General features: G+C 46.5%; 1 protein-coding gene across 2 annotated transcripts in view; it reads right to left on the bottom strand.

Moving 5' to 3' along the window:
* Positions 1 to 18,365, bottom strand: part of PDCD11 (programmed cell death 11) — a 45,268-nt gene that overhangs the window by 6,870 nt on the left and 20,033 nt on the right. For both annotated transcript variants that reach the window (XM_058671934.1, XM_058671935.1), the window contains exons 14-27: positions 18,037 to 18,171; positions 17,044 to 17,238; positions 16,077 to 16,247; positions 15,235 to 15,454; positions 13,618 to 13,767; positions 13,079 to 13,194; positions 11,100 to 11,641; positions 9,593 to 9,655; positions 5,282 to 5,390; positions 3,548 to 3,637; positions 3,279 to 3,381; positions 2,728 to 2,905; positions 1,113 to 1,169; positions 404 to 526 (exon numbers count right to left, since the gene is read on the bottom strand). In XM_058671934.1, the coding sequence (XP_058527917.1) occupies positions 404 to 526; positions 1,113 to 1,169; positions 2,728 to 2,905; positions 3,279 to 3,381; positions 3,548 to 3,637; positions 5,282 to 5,390; positions 9,593 to 9,655; positions 11,100 to 11,641; positions 13,079 to 13,194; positions 13,618 to 13,767; positions 15,235 to 15,454; positions 16,077 to 16,247; positions 17,044 to 17,238; positions 18,037 to 18,171 (2,252 nt within the window). The remainder of the gene's footprint in view (positions 1 to 403; positions 527 to 1,112; positions 1,170 to 2,727; positions 2,906 to 3,278; positions 3,382 to 3,547; positions 3,638 to 5,281; positions 5,391 to 9,592; positions 9,656 to 11,099; positions 11,642 to 13,078; positions 13,195 to 13,617; positions 13,768 to 15,234; positions 15,455 to 16,076; positions 16,248 to 17,043; positions 17,239 to 18,036; positions 18,172 to 18,365) is intronic.

Genomic DNA, 18,365 nt, shown 5'->3' with positions numbered 1-18,365 from the left:
GGAAACGGGCATACCTTGTTCTTTATTGCCAAAACACCAAATAAGAAATAATGACTCAGGGGTGGGCGTTTGGCCTTGTAAGTAAAACATCAGTTCAGAAGCCCAAGTCCCATATCAGAGCACCTGAATTTGATACGGGGCTCTGGCTTCCTGTGAACATAGACCCTGGGAGGGAACAGGACAGCCTGAGTGACTGATCCATCTACGCTGGAGGCTTGCAGTGCACCCTAAGCCTACGAAGAAGAGAAAGATGAGGGCAGGGAGGAAAGCAAGCCTCTTGAAGTATGAAAAAAATTTTAAAACTTGCAGAGACTCTTAAGTCCTCCTTCATTCATGTTCCCGTCATAGCAGCTGACCCAAGGCAGGAACAAAGAAAGGCTCAGATGAGGCCTGCTTCACTCACCCCAGGAACACGCCGCTGGCCTGGACCGACCTCACGTAGCCCCTCAGGAGCTGCCCTTCTCTAACATCCCGGATGGAGTCAATCTCTGGATCTTCTACTTTGCTTTTTGTCTCTGGGTTTGTTCTAAAGGAATAAAAGGGTCACATACATACACCTTCCCACCCTCACATCTGGTACGCCTGCAATAATAACACTTTGCATGGAAGACTACAACCCTTGCTCTATCAGTAGGGCATAAACCACAGAGCCCAACGTTTCTCTCTCCTGACTTCCTTCTGTGAACTGGTTATGCAGACCAGGGAGAGAATGACCAGTTCAGAGGGACAAACCTACACTCTCAATTAAAAACACCAGGTCTACCCACTGAGCAAGCTGACCTCACGTCACCCTCCATGACTTGCCTGCCTCTACTACTATGCAGCCCTGTGGCTAAATCATACCCCTACACCTGGCAATTTAGGACACCCAAAGTGAGACTTCTTAACCCTTTCCTGGCCAACAAGAACTGAGCACAGAGAATTCTAGCAATCTGAATGTCCCCAATGTTTCTGGACCAAAGTGGTCCAGGGTTTAAGTGGCTGAGATTATAAAGTGATATAAACACAGGCTACAGATGGCCTCCCCTTAGCTCTCACCATCATCTTATCCCAGTGACACAGAAACCCACCTGGACAATAAAGAAAAAACAAAAAAACCAAAAGAAACCCACCTGGACAACCGCAGTGATAAAGCCAGCACCGGCTTCTCAGCAGACAGGATGTAACATCTAGAATAACAGCAAGAGAAGGAAAGACTCAAATGTCAGCATCTCTGGGGACTGCAAGGGGCCTCAGCTCCCTCTCTGCACAGCCAAGATACCCGACACCTGACTGTTGTTTCCTCATTCTGTGGAAACCTGCTAAGGACTCCAGATCAACTGTGTCACCCATTCAACTCATCTGGCAGGTAACAGTAACACTACCCTGGGGCTGGCGATGGGTTAAATTGGCCAACTGTGACATCAGTCTCCTATAGTAAAATATTAGAGTGCTGGGATGCATTATGCTCTGCTCGCAATCCAGCTCCCTGCTCATGTACCTGGGAAAGCAGCAAATGAACAGCCCGGTGCTTGGACCCCTGTGAGCCTCATGGGACACCAGGATGTAGTTCCTGGCTGCTAGCTTCGGTCTTGATGCCCTTTGAGTGAATCAGCTGGTAGAAGACCTGTCTTTCTTTCACTATTACTGTGCATTTCAAATAAATAGAAATGAATCTTAAAAAACAATAATAATATTACCCATTCTTATCTAAAAAATGTACTGGAAGATAGAGGAGACAAGCCAGCCTACCTGGCAAGCTCATAGTCATAAGGTGTGAACACACAGCCCCCAGTTTATGATGGTTTCACTAACAATGTTGTGAAAGTCGTACAAATTCAATAGAAATCCTGCTTTGAATTTGAACTTGTCTGGGCTAGCGACACGTGATACAGCATTCTCTTTCTCCTAGCCAGCAATATAGTCATGAGGCCAAATAATTAATAATTTGTAATATGCTATTGCTAAGCTATGTATGGATTAAATGGATTAAATGCATTCTCGACTAAAATGAGCATGTTAGGAGGAGGTCAAGGAGCATCTGTGATCAACTAACAAGAGCAGACCCTGCTAAGTCCTGTGAGAGCCTGATCTCAGGTCCATGGCCACGTGATGAGGCGGGTACGGCCATGAACACAGCAGAGGAGGACCAGTGAGGTTGGAGCAGAGCAAATTTCAAGCTGAGGAAGCACGGGCTGCTCTTTGACTGGGTCCTCAAACTTACTGAATCTAAAATGGCAATTAGTAATCCAAAGTCATCATTAGAAAGTATAGAACCTGAGAGGTAGAACAGACTTTTAAAGATTTATTTATTTATGATTGAAAAGGCAGATTTATGGCTGCAATGGCCAGAACTGGGCCAATCTGGAGCCTCCCTGGGGTCGCCCACGCAGGTATAGGATCCCAAGGCTTTGGACTATCCCAGCTTTAATACTTGGCTCTAGCTCTTCACTCTTGTTTTCTGCTAATGCAAACCCTGGGTGACAGGGTAATGGCTCAAGTAACAATCTCTGCCAACCACACGGGAGATCTGGATTGAGTTGCCGGCTCCTGGGGGCCATTGAGGGAATTTGGGGAGTGAACCAATAGGCATGTGATGTCTCCATTTCTTTACCTCTCAAAAATAAAAATAAAAATAAGAAACCAATTAAAAAAGACAAATGTCTGTCCTACATTTCCCATGCCTATTTTTTTCTGGTACAAAATCATGCATTAAAGAATAAACAGGTAACAAGAGGAAGGGCTCACCTGACCACCTTCCGGGGGTTGAAGTCCTGTAGGGGGGTCTCAGAGTAGGAGTCACTCACATGAAACATACTGACTCGTCCCTTCCTCCCAAAGGGGAAGGAGACAATCAGGCCCTTGTTGGGAGTCACCTTCACCACTCGGCCCATAGCCACTGCCCCTTCCTCAAGCTTGTGAGGACCTGGTGGGAGAATGAATGTGATTCAGCAAAAAGGAAATGAGCAAAGAAGTTGAAATCCACTACGTGCTGGGGAATGCGGAGGCTGCCCAGCCTTGGGGGTGGACAGACTGAGCAAGCTAGAACCATCATAAATACCAAGTTCACCACACTATGTAGTCAAGAATTACAAGGCCAAGTGGTGACAATCTTTTCTGAGGAATTTGAGAAAACTGAGTATAAATAAGAGACCTGGACAGTTGCAGAGTACCACCAGCCAGAAAGCAAACTTTCTAGAAGGCAGCACTGGGCTGAGGATCCCCTACTGACGGCATCCTTTCACTGGGGTAAGACTGCAAGATCCCTTCCCAGGCCAGGCACCGTTTCAGCCCCATACCTATGAGTGAGAGGCACAAGAAGGCCTTGGAGGAATCTGGACCAACCACGGTGGCCTTCAGGGCTTGGCCAACCTGGAACTTCTTGTCTGGACGTTTCAGAACCTGCAAGGACAAAAATACTCCCATGATGCTTGAAGGAAAGTTCGTCATTTGTCAAAGACAAGCAAACATCCCCCACAGCCCATCTTTTAGCAAGTGTGGGGTTCACTGTGTCCACTGTGAGCACATACTTGCAGACGGGGAGCTGAGTTCAGGGCACCACACTGACCTTGAAGCTGAGAGAGGTGAGCAACAAGGGGATTCTCCCCCGGATGTCTGGTGCAATCTCCACTTCAAGCCATTTCTTAACCATGTTGTACTGCACAGGTCAAAAAGGGAGATGGGATAGGGCAGATATAAGCATCTTTTCTTTTCCATCCACTGAAATGGTCTCTCCTAAAATCACTTTCCCAAGGGACAGGAAAACCTAGTCCCTCCCCGACCACTACAGCTGCCCAACCTTCACTCCTCACAGGCCTCACTCACTCATCCAGAGAGAACACAATCCCTCCTTACATCTCAGCTGTGGAGGAGGCGGAGAAGACCTGTGAGATGTCCTCAAGCTCAGGGACCAGCCCCCGACCTCTCTTCCCAACTCCAAGCTCAGCCATGCCCAGAAATCACTAAACACCTCAGGGTCCAACTGTAAGTCAGTCTAGATTGCGACTCTTCACTATTTACAGTGTTCTGCCCTCACAAGAAAGTTAATTTATTTGAAAGGTAAAATAACAGAAGGCAGAGAGAGGCGGAAAGGTTCACAGTGAGAGAGAGAGAGAGAGGGAGAGAGAGAGAGAGAGAGAATGAATCAATCTTTCACCTTCTAGGCCACCCCCAAATGGCCACAACGGCCAGGGCTGGACCAGGCTGAAGACAGAAGCCTAGAACTCCATTCAGGCCTCTCACATGGGCCATATTCTGTTGTTTTCCCAGGCACAGCAGCGGGGAACTGAAGCAGCTACTCATATTGGGGTGTTCACATGGGATCCCAGTTGTACAGGTGGTGGCTTAATCTGCTACACTACCAACTTTCAAGTCAACTTTACCCCAACTTTCAAGTCAATTCAACAAAATCGTCATCAAGCAATCACCAGACACAAGGACAAATAAAAGCCAGGTCAAGGCAAGAAGATCAACAGCTGCCAAGTAGTTTGCAAATGGCATGCAAATAACCAGAACAGCAGGCAATAGTAGAAAGGCCAACACCCTGCTGAGTACAGAGGAGACTGGGTAGTCAGGGAGGGTGATCTGCACTGAACCTCCAAGGGCAATTGCGCAAGAGGGACGGGGGCGGGGCGGGGGGGGGGGGGGACGGGGACGGACACACGCCAGGAGTAGAAAGCAGCATGAATGAAGACTGGAGTGGAAAGGATAGGTGAGGTTCGCAGAGGGACTAGTGTGCAAGACATGTGAAGTCAGATCAGGAAGTACCTGATCCACCACTCCCCAGCATAGTGGGTTTGTGAATGTCAACCGCCACAGGTAGCCAATAGGATCAAGCATCTGCATGAGGGATCCTGCAACAATGAAGAGTCAACCTCTTCTCTGACATGTTCCAGGAGATACGGGTTACACTGATCTCTTCTTTACAGCTACCTTCCACTTAGGGAACACATCAGCCGATACCCAATTTCAATTGGCCTTGCACTACAGCTGAATTTCACAGAAGGCAAGAAACCTTAAAGTCTAGTACAACATTTATTTTAAATCTTTCTCTGTGATCTGTTTTTCTTTCCATCTTATAGTTGATCTTTAAACAAGCAGAATGATGAGCTACTGCTAACTGGTTCATAAGGCATGGCCTAGCTTCCCGAACAGATCAGAAGTCTCCAGAGGCAGACATCATGAGCGGTCACTCACAGCCCAGCACAGGCACAGACACGGCTCGAATGGCCTCTGCCTCCAGTTTCAGCCCCTTTCTTCTGACAGAAGGATGGCATCACCTTGCAGGGCAGCAACTACTCACCTTCTTTAAGAAGCAAGTCACAGTTTGCCCGGCCTGGTACTGTTTGATTTTCTCCACAGGGCTATCAGAGTAAGTGTTAAGAGCAGTGTGGCCATCCTTTGCCAGCTCGCTGTTGGCAGAAAAGCAAGGAAGAGGTAAATGGATCTCTGGATAAGCCATCTAAGCTTGAAACGACCTCCCTCAGGTGGCCAAGGAATGACTAGAAAACTCTCCCTCTCATCCCCCACTCCACGGTCCTGCTTCCCTTCTAAGGAAGTGTTCGCAATACCGACCACAAGGCTCTCTTCTTTCCATTTAACTCACATGGTATGAACAAGATGTAACGATGTAGGCAGCATACAATAATACTGATAAACAAAATTCCCTTACTTTTTCAGGTTTTAGCTATTGCAGAACTACCTTCACAAACTCACTGAATCTGACAACAACCTCCTATGAAATAAGCAGGGTAGGGCTCGGCGGCGTGGCCTAGCGGCTAAGGTCCTCGCCTTGATCCCATATGGCCGCTGGTTCTAATCCCGGCAGCTCCACTTCCTCTCTATCTCTCTTCCTCTCAGTATATCTGACTTTGTAATGAAAATAAAATAAATCTTTAAAAAAAAAAAAGAAATAAGCAGGGTAGATAATAGTAAATCCATTTTATGCTTCTAAACCGAAAGTTGAGATTAGGACTTCTGACTGAAAAATCCAGGGCTCTGTCCCCTCTGCTAATCCTGCCTTCATCATTTTCTTGATTCTCTTTATGTTCTCAGAAAAACAGCAAGGGACATGAATGTGAAAGTTCTCAGATGATAATTACTTCAAAGCAAATGACAGAACTGCTACTACTCTTGTTTATGAATTCAAATTTATTTCTAAAACAGATCAATAAAATGGTACAAGTAATTCTGGGAAAACTTCAAATATAATAGCAAGGGCTGCTGAATGTAGAAAACAGGAACCTTCCTACAGTAGCATGGCTGAAAGTGCATGTATCCTATGACTGTAACCCCACAAGAAAGCCTCACACGTGCACACAAAGGAGCATTCAAAGTTGGTGACGGTGGTATTATTTATAAAAGGAAAGTTTTCAAACAACTCCAAATATTTTGGAACATATAAGAAGGGATCTTCAAAACTTCACGGGAAATGCAGATTATGAAAAAAACTATACATCGGTCAAAATAATCTTTTGTTCCAATTTCTTCTAAAATTTTAATTTTATTTGAATGTCAGGAGAGGCAGATAGATGCACATCTTTGATCTACTGACTCAATCCCCAACTGCCTGCTACATCTGCGGCTGGCCAAGGCCAGGAGCCCGGAGCCCAATCTGGTTCTGCTGTGTGTGTCTGGGCCGCCCTCTGCTGCCTCACATGGATCCGACAGCAGAAAGCTAGACTGAAAACAGGACTCAAGCCTAGGCACTGTGTGGGATGGGGGATCCCAAGCAGTGTCTTAACACCTACACCTTCTAAACTCCACTTTCTATTAACTTTTCATAGTTCTATGAACTATGCTCTCATACGGTCCAAGAATATATACGGCTTGGCACATTCACCACATGGAAAACTATTTTAACTATATATGTTAACATTCAAAAAATGGGCAGATCTTAAAAACTAAATCTTGAATGAAAAAAAAAGCAAGTTGTAAAATATTAAGAACAGTGCATCATTCATGTAATATTTAAAAACCATGAAAATGGTTTTTTGTGTATCTATATCACCAATCAAATGTTTTTCATCACCCATTAGAGAAACACTACTATGTTTATACTATGTTTCTTCTGTTTTTTTTTTTTTTTTCTTAAAGATTTATTTTTATTGGACAGGCGGATTTATAGAGGGGAGGAGAGACAGAGAGGAAGATCTTCTGTCCAATGTTTCACTCCCCAAGTGACCACTATGGCTGGAGCTGAGCCAATCTGAAGCTAGGAGCCAGGAGCTCTTCTGGGTCTCCGACAAGGGTGCAGGGTCCCAAGGCTTTGGGCCGTCCTCAACTGCTTTCCCAGGCCACAGGCAGGGAGCTGGATGGAAAGCAGGGCCGCCGGGATTAGAACTGGCGCCCATATGGGATCCTGGTGCATGCAAAGCAAGGACTTTAAACACTATGCTATTGTGCTGGCCCCTATTTATTTATTTTTAAATTGGAAAGTCAGATATACAGAGAGGAGAGACAGAGAGGAAGGTCTTCCAACCAATGACTCACTCCCCAAGTGGCTGCAATGGCCAGAGCCGTGCCACTACAACAGCTGGAACGGAGCCAATCTGAAGCCAGGAGCCAGGAGTCTCTTCTGGGTTTCCCAGACAGGTACAGGATTCCAAGGCTTTGGGCCGTCCTCGACTGCTTTCCCAGGGCACAGGCAGGGAGCTGGATTGGAAGCAGGGCTGCTGGGATTAGAACTGTTGCCCATATAGGATCCTAGCACGTGCAATGTAAGGACTTTAGCCACTAGGCTACCGAACCAGGCCCTATACTATGTTTCTTAAGAGTACTGAAGTTAAAACAAGTAACACCACCACACAGGTGCATGGACAAGACAGAAGATGTCATGGAGTCTGTCCACCTGTTTGTCATGGTAACTACCTCCTCAGTAAATTTACTCCTTTTCTGGCTTGGTGCATTCACACAAGCTCCTACCACAGTCTTTCAGGTGTTAGGGGTAGACCAACAACAGCAGTTAATGAGGGTCAAGCTTTAGGACTGAAATGTGTCTGTTCACAGAGTCCACAGTATCCTCCTTTGCAGCATTCATGCACGTAAGGTACCTACTCTCAATCTGAACCAACTACTCTTCCTTGAACTTCATTAACGGTTTACCCAAAACAAGACATTACATTTCAAAGGTTAAGATACCATAGACTAAAACCACTAAAACGATACAGCCCACTTTTACAATGAAATCTGGAGAGGGACACACTCAAAATCTGCAAAACAGAGGTGGTGTTGCAGTGCAGTTGGTTAAGCTGCTGCTTCCAACACTATCATCCCATATGAGAATACTAGTTTGAGTTGTAATTGCTCTGCTTCCAATCCAGGTCCTACTAAAGCAATTGGGAAAGTAATGCGAGACGGTCCCAGAACTTGGACTCCTGCCATCTACATGGGAGACCAGTATAAAGGACTTGGCTCTTGCCCGAGGCCTCACGGTCATCTGGGGAGTGAATCAGAATGGGAGAGCTCCTTTCTCTGCTTCTCCCCTTTCTCTGGCACTCTGCCTTTCAAGCAAATAAAGTATATTTTGAGAAACAGCCTGTATCATGGAAAATAATGATTAAAAAATTTTTATAGAATATTTTTTGAAAAGTCTAGAAAACCAAGGAAATCACAGAAGAATCAAATCCCATTCTTCTGAAATTAAAAGGGCTTACTCTGGAGCTCCCAAAGTGCTATCAGCATCCGGAACTCAGTGTAGAAGGAATGTTTCCCTGCTCACAACAAGCCTTTCCGGAAGTGCCAGACTGCCACCTGACGCCTTCAGCATGCTGACAAGCCCTCCCCTCGGGAAATTCCTGTGGAGATCCTTCCATAACACACTGCAAGACCTACCACCTGGAAGGATCCCAAGAATGACCCTGCCAGAGTCTTTCTCATGGTCATGTTCATCCGGCTTTGCTCACTGTCAAATCTAACTCAGAGGTGGGTTCTTTCATGAACGAAGCAGAAGCAGACAGGCCTATGGATCAAAACGGTTAGGAAGCTCTGAAAAAGTAACCCACACCGGATCCCCTACTGCGTGGAGGGACTTACTAGCTTTCCTCCCCCAGAACCTCATGGAACACTCTTTTCTGGGAGTCCATTGAGCATGGCCTCCAGGTCCAGCTCGGCTCAGTCACCAGACAGTAGTCACACTGAGGGAACACGTATTCTCAGCTACCTATCCATACTGAGTTACAGAAAACTCATTTGAGAGCAGAGATTTTTTAATGTTAGATGTTGACAAAGAGAACTGTAATCAGCCTTAAAACTGATCCTTCAACCTCTGACACAGTTCATAGTTTATCTCATATAAATCTCTTTCAATGAACTCTAGGACAAATATCCTTGCTTGCCAATTAAAGTGATCCAAACAGAAAGAGATGAAATAAATACTAATATCTAGCAGAATCAGTAACCAATGCTAACACCCAGTGTTGTTTCCATTAAACCATGCTACCGGAAAAAGAAAAAAAACCTGAAACATTTGTCCTACCCACCTTCCTCCACACCTCAACCCTCCCCACCCTGATTTGGATTCACATGGATGTGTATCCTTCTCAACTATGTAAACTATATTTAAAATAAAATAAAAATTTAATTAGAAAAGACCATGTTGCCAGATACCACTTACCTTGGCCGAACACTCAATTCTGGGATCGTTCGGATAAACCTGGGATGACTTATCGGGAGAAACCTGCAGAAACAAGTTAAGTCAAGTCACTTTTCTTTCTCCAGTAATAGTCATAAAATCACCCGTTCCTCCAGCACACCATCAGTGATGCAAAATGTGTCTTGTCTGTGACAATAGTAAAATTACCCCCACCCGCTGCCCCAATCTTTCAGAATCATCATACCAGACTCTGAAAATATTTAATATGCTGTTTATACTAACTCATTCTGCAATAAATGAGGAAAATGGAGCAATGTGGTGCAGCAAATTAAGCTGTTCCTCAATCTGTTAAAATGCCTACATAACACACTAAAGCACTGGTTTGAGTCCCAGCTCTTCTACTTTAAGACAGCCCATGTACTTGAGTCCCTGCCACATGGAGACATGAATGCAGCTCCTGGTGCCTGGCTTCATCCTGGCTCAGGCAGGCTGCTGTGGACATCTGAGGAGTAAACCAACAGATTGGAGATCTCTCTCTGTGTCTGTCTCTGTGCCTTCCAAGTAAATAAATGCATCCTTACAGAAAAATGAGGAAACTAGGGTTGAGGAGATAAGTGACTATTACTGCTATTAATATGCAATTACTGGTTAGGCTTTGAAAGTTTTTATTGTTATAGTAAGAATTTATGCTGTAACAGTGTAAGGTGTTAACTAGATTTAAATTGGATGATTATAATTTTAAAAAGTTACTTCTCTGAGACACTAAGAGAGAAAGGGTGAGAGCGAGAGTACGTGAGAGCCGAGTGCTCTTACGCACTGGTTCACGTCCCAAATGCTTCCAAATGGTGCTCAGCTAAGTTGGAAGCCAGGAGCTAAAAATTCAGTCCAGGTCTCCCACGTGGGAGGCAGGGATCCAACTACTTGAGCCATCACTGCTACCTCCCGGGGTCTACGTCAGCAGGAATATGGAGTGAGAAGCCAGAGTTGAGAATCAAATTCAAACACTAAGCACTCAAGATATGGAACGCAGGAATCTTAACTGATATCTTAATTGCCAGACTAAATGTCCACCCCTAGAATGACTATAATTAAGGTCTACAGTAGAGGGTGAATTATGATAACAACTGATGTATTGTGGGCAGTCGTTATTAGCCAGGCAAAAAAAAGCACTAAATGTTCTTTCAGTCTTTCCAAAGATCCTACAAGGTAGCTGGTGCTCTCACTTCACAAATTAGGAGAATTAAATTCAGGGTCAAGTAATTTTAAGCACAGTTACACTCAATACAAAATTCTAAGCCAGGTTTGACCCTAAACTCATGCTCTGAAATACTACACTGTATTTCATATATCTTACACAAGTGCACACGTTTTTAACCATAAAAAAAGAATTCTTTGGCAAGCGCCTTTTGCTAATCAGAGAATCTATCTTATATGCAACTTTCTGGAATCTGCCTACACACCCTTTTCTTCTTCCACAATTATAACCATCACCCCTCAACGGCAGGCCACCCCTCCAAAGCCTCCATACTTGAACGTCTTCACGTCTCGTCCACCAATCACTCGGGCTGTGACTGTCTTCCCAACTTTCAGCGTGGAAGTCGGAGAGGTGCCCACTGGAACATCATCCAGAATGTGGGAGGCATGGATACAGCCAATGATGCCATCCTCCAGAGTCACAACCACGTGGGTGGCCTTCACAGCCTTGACAGTCCCGGTGACCTTGTCCCCGATGGACAGGGTATGCTTTTTCAGAGACCCCATGGTGAGTGCTGGATCCATTTCCTCATCCTCATCAACTGTCTCAGAGTCCTTCCGGCTCTGTCTCATGGTCCTCTTAGCAGCTGGGCCCTCCACAGCCAGGAGAAAGCCAGTCACTCCCGGCTCCGTGGTCTTGAGTGTTAATGAGACACCCTGCCCCACCTGTAGTTTCTCTGAATCGAAGCGGAAGGTGTCATTGAGGTGAGATGTCAGGGAGAAGGCAGCCAGGTGGCCAGTGCCTACCAAGGAAGCTATGGCAAATGACTCCTCCAGGTGCTCCACAATCGCCTGGTGCTCGCTGCCTCTCTTCAGCTGTAAGAGAGAAAGAAACCCAATTCTCTGGCTTGCTCCCGAAGCACTGGCCCCACCAGGCTAGGTGGGGCTTAGGGAATGCTTAGAATCCTAGTCCCAAGGCTAGCGTGAGCTGTACAGACCGCCTTCACCCCCTAAGCTGAGCTTTCTTCTGAATGCTAAACCCATGGTGCCTCCACAGAATACCCTGCCGTGGTTGTGTTTTGAATTCAGATTCCGAGGCTCTATCCCAGGGTGATCCTGACATACAACCAGGCGACCTCTACTGGCTATCCAGTGTAAAGACACCTTGGCTCCTGACCCTGAGTCCTGCAGCTACATCCACCTTGCTCTTTCAACTGTTCATTAAAAAGACATGCACAACCAAGACTGGACCTAATCTCCCTAATATCCAAACTGCGTTCATGCTCCTAGATACCTAAATTTCACTTAGACACAAAATGGCTATGGCCCTGCTGGAAAACTGAGAGGCCAACATTACCCAACTACAGGTTATGCCTTAAATTCCCTGGACTAGACTCTGCTACTAGATGCTAAGCATCTTAGACAATGATCGAATATATTCACCACCCAGAGAAAGACACTTTACACACAGAAGAGTACAGGGAGCAAGACAGCAAAGGGTGTGGACTGATGTGTTGTCTTAAAATCAGAGCTACCCAAACTTTGCTTGCTCATGTGTTTTTTTTTTTAAATTTATTTTTATTACAAAGTCAGATATACAGAGAGGAGGAGAGACAGAGAGGAAGATCTTCCATCCGATGATTCACTCCCCAAGTGAGCCGCAACGGGCCGGCGCGCGCCGATCCGATGCTGGGAACCAGGAACCTCTTCCAGGTCTCCCACACGGGTGCAGGGTCCCAATGCATTGGGCCGTCCTCGACTGCTTTCCCAGGCCACAAGCAGGGAGCTGGATGGGAAGTGGAGCTGCCGGGATTAGAACCGGCGCCCATATGGGATCCCGGGGCTTTCAAGGCGAGGACTTTAGCCGCTAAGCCACACCGCCGGGCCCTGCTCATGTTTTTAAAGCAAGATAGTTTCCAACACTTTAAACATTTATTTCAAAGATCCAAACTCTGCCCGCTCCTAAGAATGACAGCCATAACAACGCTAGCTTCAGGTAGTTCAGGTAGACTAAAGCGGATGCTTTAGTCTCCTGACTAGGCTGTCAGGGTCCAATTCCTGCTATACCTTAACCTCACACACTGTTTCACTCACTCATGTTGCCAGTTAGGGCCTCCGCGTGGGACGACCATGCAGCTTATCACCTGAATCAGACTGAAAGTTGGCAGTGCTAACCACACCAGCATGAGATGTCAAGAAAGTCCAGGCATCTGGTCACCTCCCTGTGAACACCTGAGCTGCACCCCTGAGCACACAGGATGGTGCTGGAAGCGTGTGTGATTGTGAAACCGCAGGAACAGAAGGGACACTTACCTTTTTAGCTTTCCTCTCCACCAAGTTCTGGAAAAGGGAAACATGCACTTCCAGCTTTAACATGTCTACATTTAAGACAACAACCTTCTTCTTTTGTCCGGACTTCACCTTCTGCCCTGCAGTCACAAACAAACACAGCATGATCACCCTCCTGGAAGCTGTTGCGAGGACGGCACCATTCTGGTGCCCCAAGACTCAAAAAAGAGAAAAGACAATGTGGCCCGGGGTCCACATGGGGCACAGAGAACCAAAGGGCCATCTAGCATCATTCAAGTTTAGGTGAACCTTAACTTATGCAACCAGATACATCAAAATTTAGACTTAACCTATAATAACAATTAAAGGAGTCACACTAGAACTTTTCTTTAGTGCTCAGCCAATTGTCCTGAATTACATTCACACAAGATAGGCATGCCAAAAATTTCTGAAATCAACTCATCTATCCTGTGTATGACAATTTGGAAATTCTGTGTCCACTAGAGGAAGCAATAGGCAGAGTCTCTTCCACCAACCACAGTGGACAAGAGGGATGCACTCACCGGCTCGATGGTACTTGCTGGCTCTCAGGACCAGGCCAGGCACTGGGCCCTCACTGAATAGCACAGAGCCATCTTCCAGCACCTCCTGCACTGCTAGGTCAAGGATCATCCCTGGGGTCATCTTGGCTAGTGTCTGGATCAACACAGAGTCTGCCAGAAACCAAGAAAGTGGGGTTGGGAGGATGAAACCATACTCTCACTGCTTTTTCCCTCTGGATGTGTACCCTGTGGACCTAAGCACTATGGAAGGCCATGAAGCACTAGACCCACCAAGAATGTAAGCCTGTTCGCTAAAATCTCCATGGAAACCTTTATCACAGGCAGAGAGATTCATCCATGGTCCTTGCTAATCCGATCTGGCCACAGTGCGTGAAAACAGTCAACAGATACCAGGAACACAGGTTGTTCTTGGGTTTCTGAATTTTTGTTCTGCCCAAACTTTTTTTTTTTTTTTTAAAGATTTATTTTTATTACAAAGTCAGATATACAGAGAGGAGGAGAGACAGAGAGGAAGATCTTCTATCCGATGATTCACTCCCCAAGTGAGCCGCAACGGCCGGTGCTGTGCCGATCTGAAGCCGGGAACCTGGAACCTTTTCCAGGTCTCCCACGCGGGTGCAGGGTCCCAATGCATTGGGCTGTCCTCGACTGCTTTCCCAGGCCACAAGCAGGGAGCTGGATGGGAAGTGGAGCTGCTGGGATTAGAACCGGCGCCCATATGGGATCCCGGGGCTTTCAAGGCGAGGACTTTAGCCGCTAGGCCACACCGCCGGGCCCTGTTCTGCCCTCTTAAGCCCCTTGTGCTCTCAAATTCCGTGAGAGCTTCAACAGTCTTCACAATGATGTAAAGTCCAAGAGCAGACAGTAATGTCTCTCATGAATTTTAACAGGCCTGTGTTCCAGTTCATCATATATACATACTAAATAAAGAAGTGAAAAATGAAGGAAATGAATTTTTACAAAAGCAAACCCAAGACCACAGTACTAGCAGCAGTTTTTTTTTAGACTGCCAGGGGACAAGAGGGAATTCTGGGATGTTTATAGTGATCTTTATCCTAACTTTGATGATAAACAGAGGTATTCATTTGGTAAGCACTTACTGGGCTGAATAATTAATGATCTGTGCACTTTCTGTAGGTCATATTTCCATTAAAAAAAAAAAAAGTATACTGAGGTCAATGCTATGGCACAGCACATAGAGCCGCCGTCTATGGTGCTGGTATCCCATATGGGAGCCAGTTTAAGACCCTGCTGCTCCACTTCCTATCCAACTCCCTGCTAATGTGCCTAGCAAGTAGTGGAAGATGGCACAAGTGCTTGGGCTTGTACCCTCAGGCAGAAGACCTGGAAGAAGCTCCAGACTCCTGGCTTTGGCCTAGTTTAGCCCAGCTGTTGTGGCCATTAGGGCAGTAAACCAGTGGATAGAAGATCTCTCTCTTCATCTCTTCTTTTCTCTGTGTAACTCTTTCAGATATATATGTATACATACAAATTATTAAAAGAAAAAATGTATCAATCAATTTTTAAATTCTGGGAAGCCCATCAAGTCATTGCGACAACATAACTTACAAATACACTCCCCACCCTGACTTCTCCTGTGGACGCCGAGACACCTACCTTGGTTGCTCATGAGGCTGCGGACGCCCTGCAGCTCCTCCAGGCACTGGCTCAGGAGGAGGAGGCTGGTGCTGGCCACATTGCCCAGCATGCAGTCTGACAGCCGCAGGGACAGCAGCATCCGCTGCTTCTCCTCATCCACATTGGTCACCTTGGCGACAACTGTCTGCCCTTCGACAAAGTGGTCACTTGGGGTAGTCACAAATTTGTCACTCATGATCTGAAAGGAAGAAGGGACAGCAAATGAAAAAAGGAAAAGAATTCTTCATGAAGACAATCTAAAGACGACACCCAGAAAGGGGTGTGTAGGTGGGACAAACTGTCTAGAAGCAGCCCCCATCCTCTGTGAGCACAGCCTGGTCCCCTCTAAAAACACAGCACAGGCTCCTGGAGCCAATGAGCATCAACAGAAGGTGCCTTACCAGCAAGCCAGAAGGACCAAGGCTGAACCTGTCTCTACCATCCAACTGCAAGCCTCTGTCCCTTAGTGGGCATTTTTCCAGGCCCTTCTCTTTCTTTCTGTTTCAAAAACTCACAGTCACCTTTATAAAGTCTCCAAGCGTGTTTCCCCCGGCCCTGCACCCTATTCCTTGCTCCAGTGCTGCAGCATGAAGTAGGACAGGTACCCCTTTCTCCAGACGGCCGCGCAGCTGGGCAAGCGCAGTTCGGCCTGGGTCTCAGCTCCACAAACCTGGCTCTTTGCCAAGTGCCTCTGTACCCACAGCTTCAAGTGATGTCCCTGAAGTGCTCAAGGACTTAAATATCCTGCTCCTTCCCACAAGTTCCATGGCTCTGGCACCTGGCATCTCCTTGAAGATCCTTGTGGATGGAGCAAAACTTACAGCTTTAGGGGCCAGTCCACTAAGACCCGAGGGGAACTGGACAAACACGCCGTAGTCCTTGATGCTCTTCACAAAACCAATGAGCAGCATTCCAGGATGGATTTCTGAGAAGTTCTTGGGACTCTGGCCACCTTCCACTGTGGACACTAAGGCTGGCTTCCTACAAAGAAGCTAGTGGCACTTTGTCAAGGAATAATCTGAAAGTATAAATGTAACAGCTATTTCTCCCATCTCTGTTCTCTACTGCTAGGAGAGTGAAGCTCTTAAAGACCAGTAACATCAGCACCAGCATCACCTGGTGTCTTTGAGACATTTAAGTTCCTACGCACTACCCAATCCACTAGAGTTGACACCAACGCCTATGGCTCTGTCACCGTTCCAGCAGGCCTGGGGACCATGGTACTTTTCCAGCTTAGAGGAGGAAATTATGAAGGAAAAGGCTCTGCTCTATGGTCTGGCAGGTGGACAAGCCACTGTTCCCACATCATTATACCCCATAGGAAACCAGCTTTATCTCTTCTACCCACTATCCCTCTAGGATTGTATTTTACTTTCCATAAGAAAATAGCACCCAGAGACCAAGGAGAGTATTTCTTAATTCCAGTTCCCAAAACAGAAGGGAGGGGGAAAAAAAGCAGAAAGGAGCATAACAATACTTTACTGATTGTTCTAGCCCAAGCAGCAAGTACCAAACGCCCCAGTGGGCAGCTATGCCACTGGGACTACCCCACTGGGCCTGGAAAGCTACCCTGCTTGGGCTGAGGTTTCTGACTTCACTCTGGCCACAGCCATCTGCTAGGTGCACTTCAATTTGGACATTTCTTTTGCATAGCGTAGGCCTAGGCACTGGTTTAGTCTTACACAGGTATTCCTGGGGTGAAATCATTCATGTTTTTCCAGGCTTCCTTCCACCAAGGGCTCATGGCTCTTCCTCCTCCCCCGACCTACTGATACCAGTCAAGGATACAATGTGCTTCTCGCTCTGACTCAGACAAAGGACGCCATGAAGGATGTCCCCTGCTTGGAGCCAGTGATGCAGCAGTGGGCCATTGGCGACATGGTCCGACAGGTGAGCCGTTGGAAGGAAAGCAGGAATATTGTGGGGCAGGACAGCCACCTCCAGTCCATCTTTGGTCTTCTCCAAAACCTTCACATCCACCAACTACCCAGGGAAGAGAAAGATAAAAACAGCCCATATTCTGAGCAGAGAGCAGCCTACCCGCACAGGCAGTAGCACACCAAGGCTTCAAATTCTGGAACCAGGGATTACTGAGATGAAAAAGTAGCTTTCCTGCAGACCCATCCCACTTAAACAACCTAGAAAGTGTTGTTGTATACACACAGCAGAACTCATTTATGGAATCCTGCCACTCCTCCCTGAAGATTCCACTGTGTTCCACAGCAAAGAGAATGAAAGGTGGAACCTAGGGCCTAGAAAGGAAAGATGTAGTCCACTGAAAAGCCACACCACACAGAACCTCCCTTTTCAAGGCCAGTTTCCTCTGAACTCCCCTGGGACTCGAGAATCATTCTCAGTGATTTCTACAGTTCTCTTCCATGGGCTCAGAACCCCATGTGTAAGGTACACACCTTTTCTGCCACTGTCACATAAAAATAACTTGTCCCTGGGCTCAGCTTGATGGCTCAATTAGCTAATCACTGGGATTGCATATGGGTGCCAGCTCATGCACCATCTGTCCCCCTTCCCTTCCAGCTCCCTTCTTGTGGCATGGTAAAGCAATAGAGGATGGTCCAAAGCCTTGGGATCCTGCACCCACATGGGAGACCAGAAGCTTTTGACTTTGGAATGGTTCAGCTCCAGCCATTGCAGCCATCTGGGGAGTGAACCAGCAGATGAAACATCTTTCTCTTTGTAAATCTTTCTTTCCGAAAAAAATAAAGAAGACTTCAAAAAAAAAAAAATTAAAAAACAAAACCTGTCCGAAAAAGTCCCAGGTACCTGCCCTACGTTGATGCTTTGTCCTTTCTTCTGTCCCATGTGTTCTTTCTTCTGTTCTGTGTTGCTCAACAGCTTGAAGGACAGAAGCATCCTCTCTTTGGATGGCTCACAGTTCAACACCACCACCTTCACTACCTGGTGAGAAATCACAGAAGTCTCGATAGGCTTCCCAACAGGCTTTGTGAGCTTGCTGCATGGTACCATCTACTACCCCTACAGAGACTTTGGGAGAGCCACCAAGACCCGAGCAGAAGGCAGTGGAAAGAAGGAATGTAGCAAGACCTACATAGAATCCCTGCGAGCCAGCCTTCTGGGCATAAGGAAGACAT

The sequence above is a fragment of the Ochotona princeps genome, chromosome 13 (assembly GCF_030435755.1).
Source record: "Ochotona princeps isolate mOchPri1 chromosome 13, mOchPri1.hap1, whole genome shotgun sequence".
Lineage (NCBI taxonomy): Eukaryota > Metazoa > Chordata > Mammalia > Lagomorpha > Ochotonidae > Ochotona > Ochotona princeps.
This window is presented reverse-complemented; position numbering and strand designations above follow the sequence as displayed.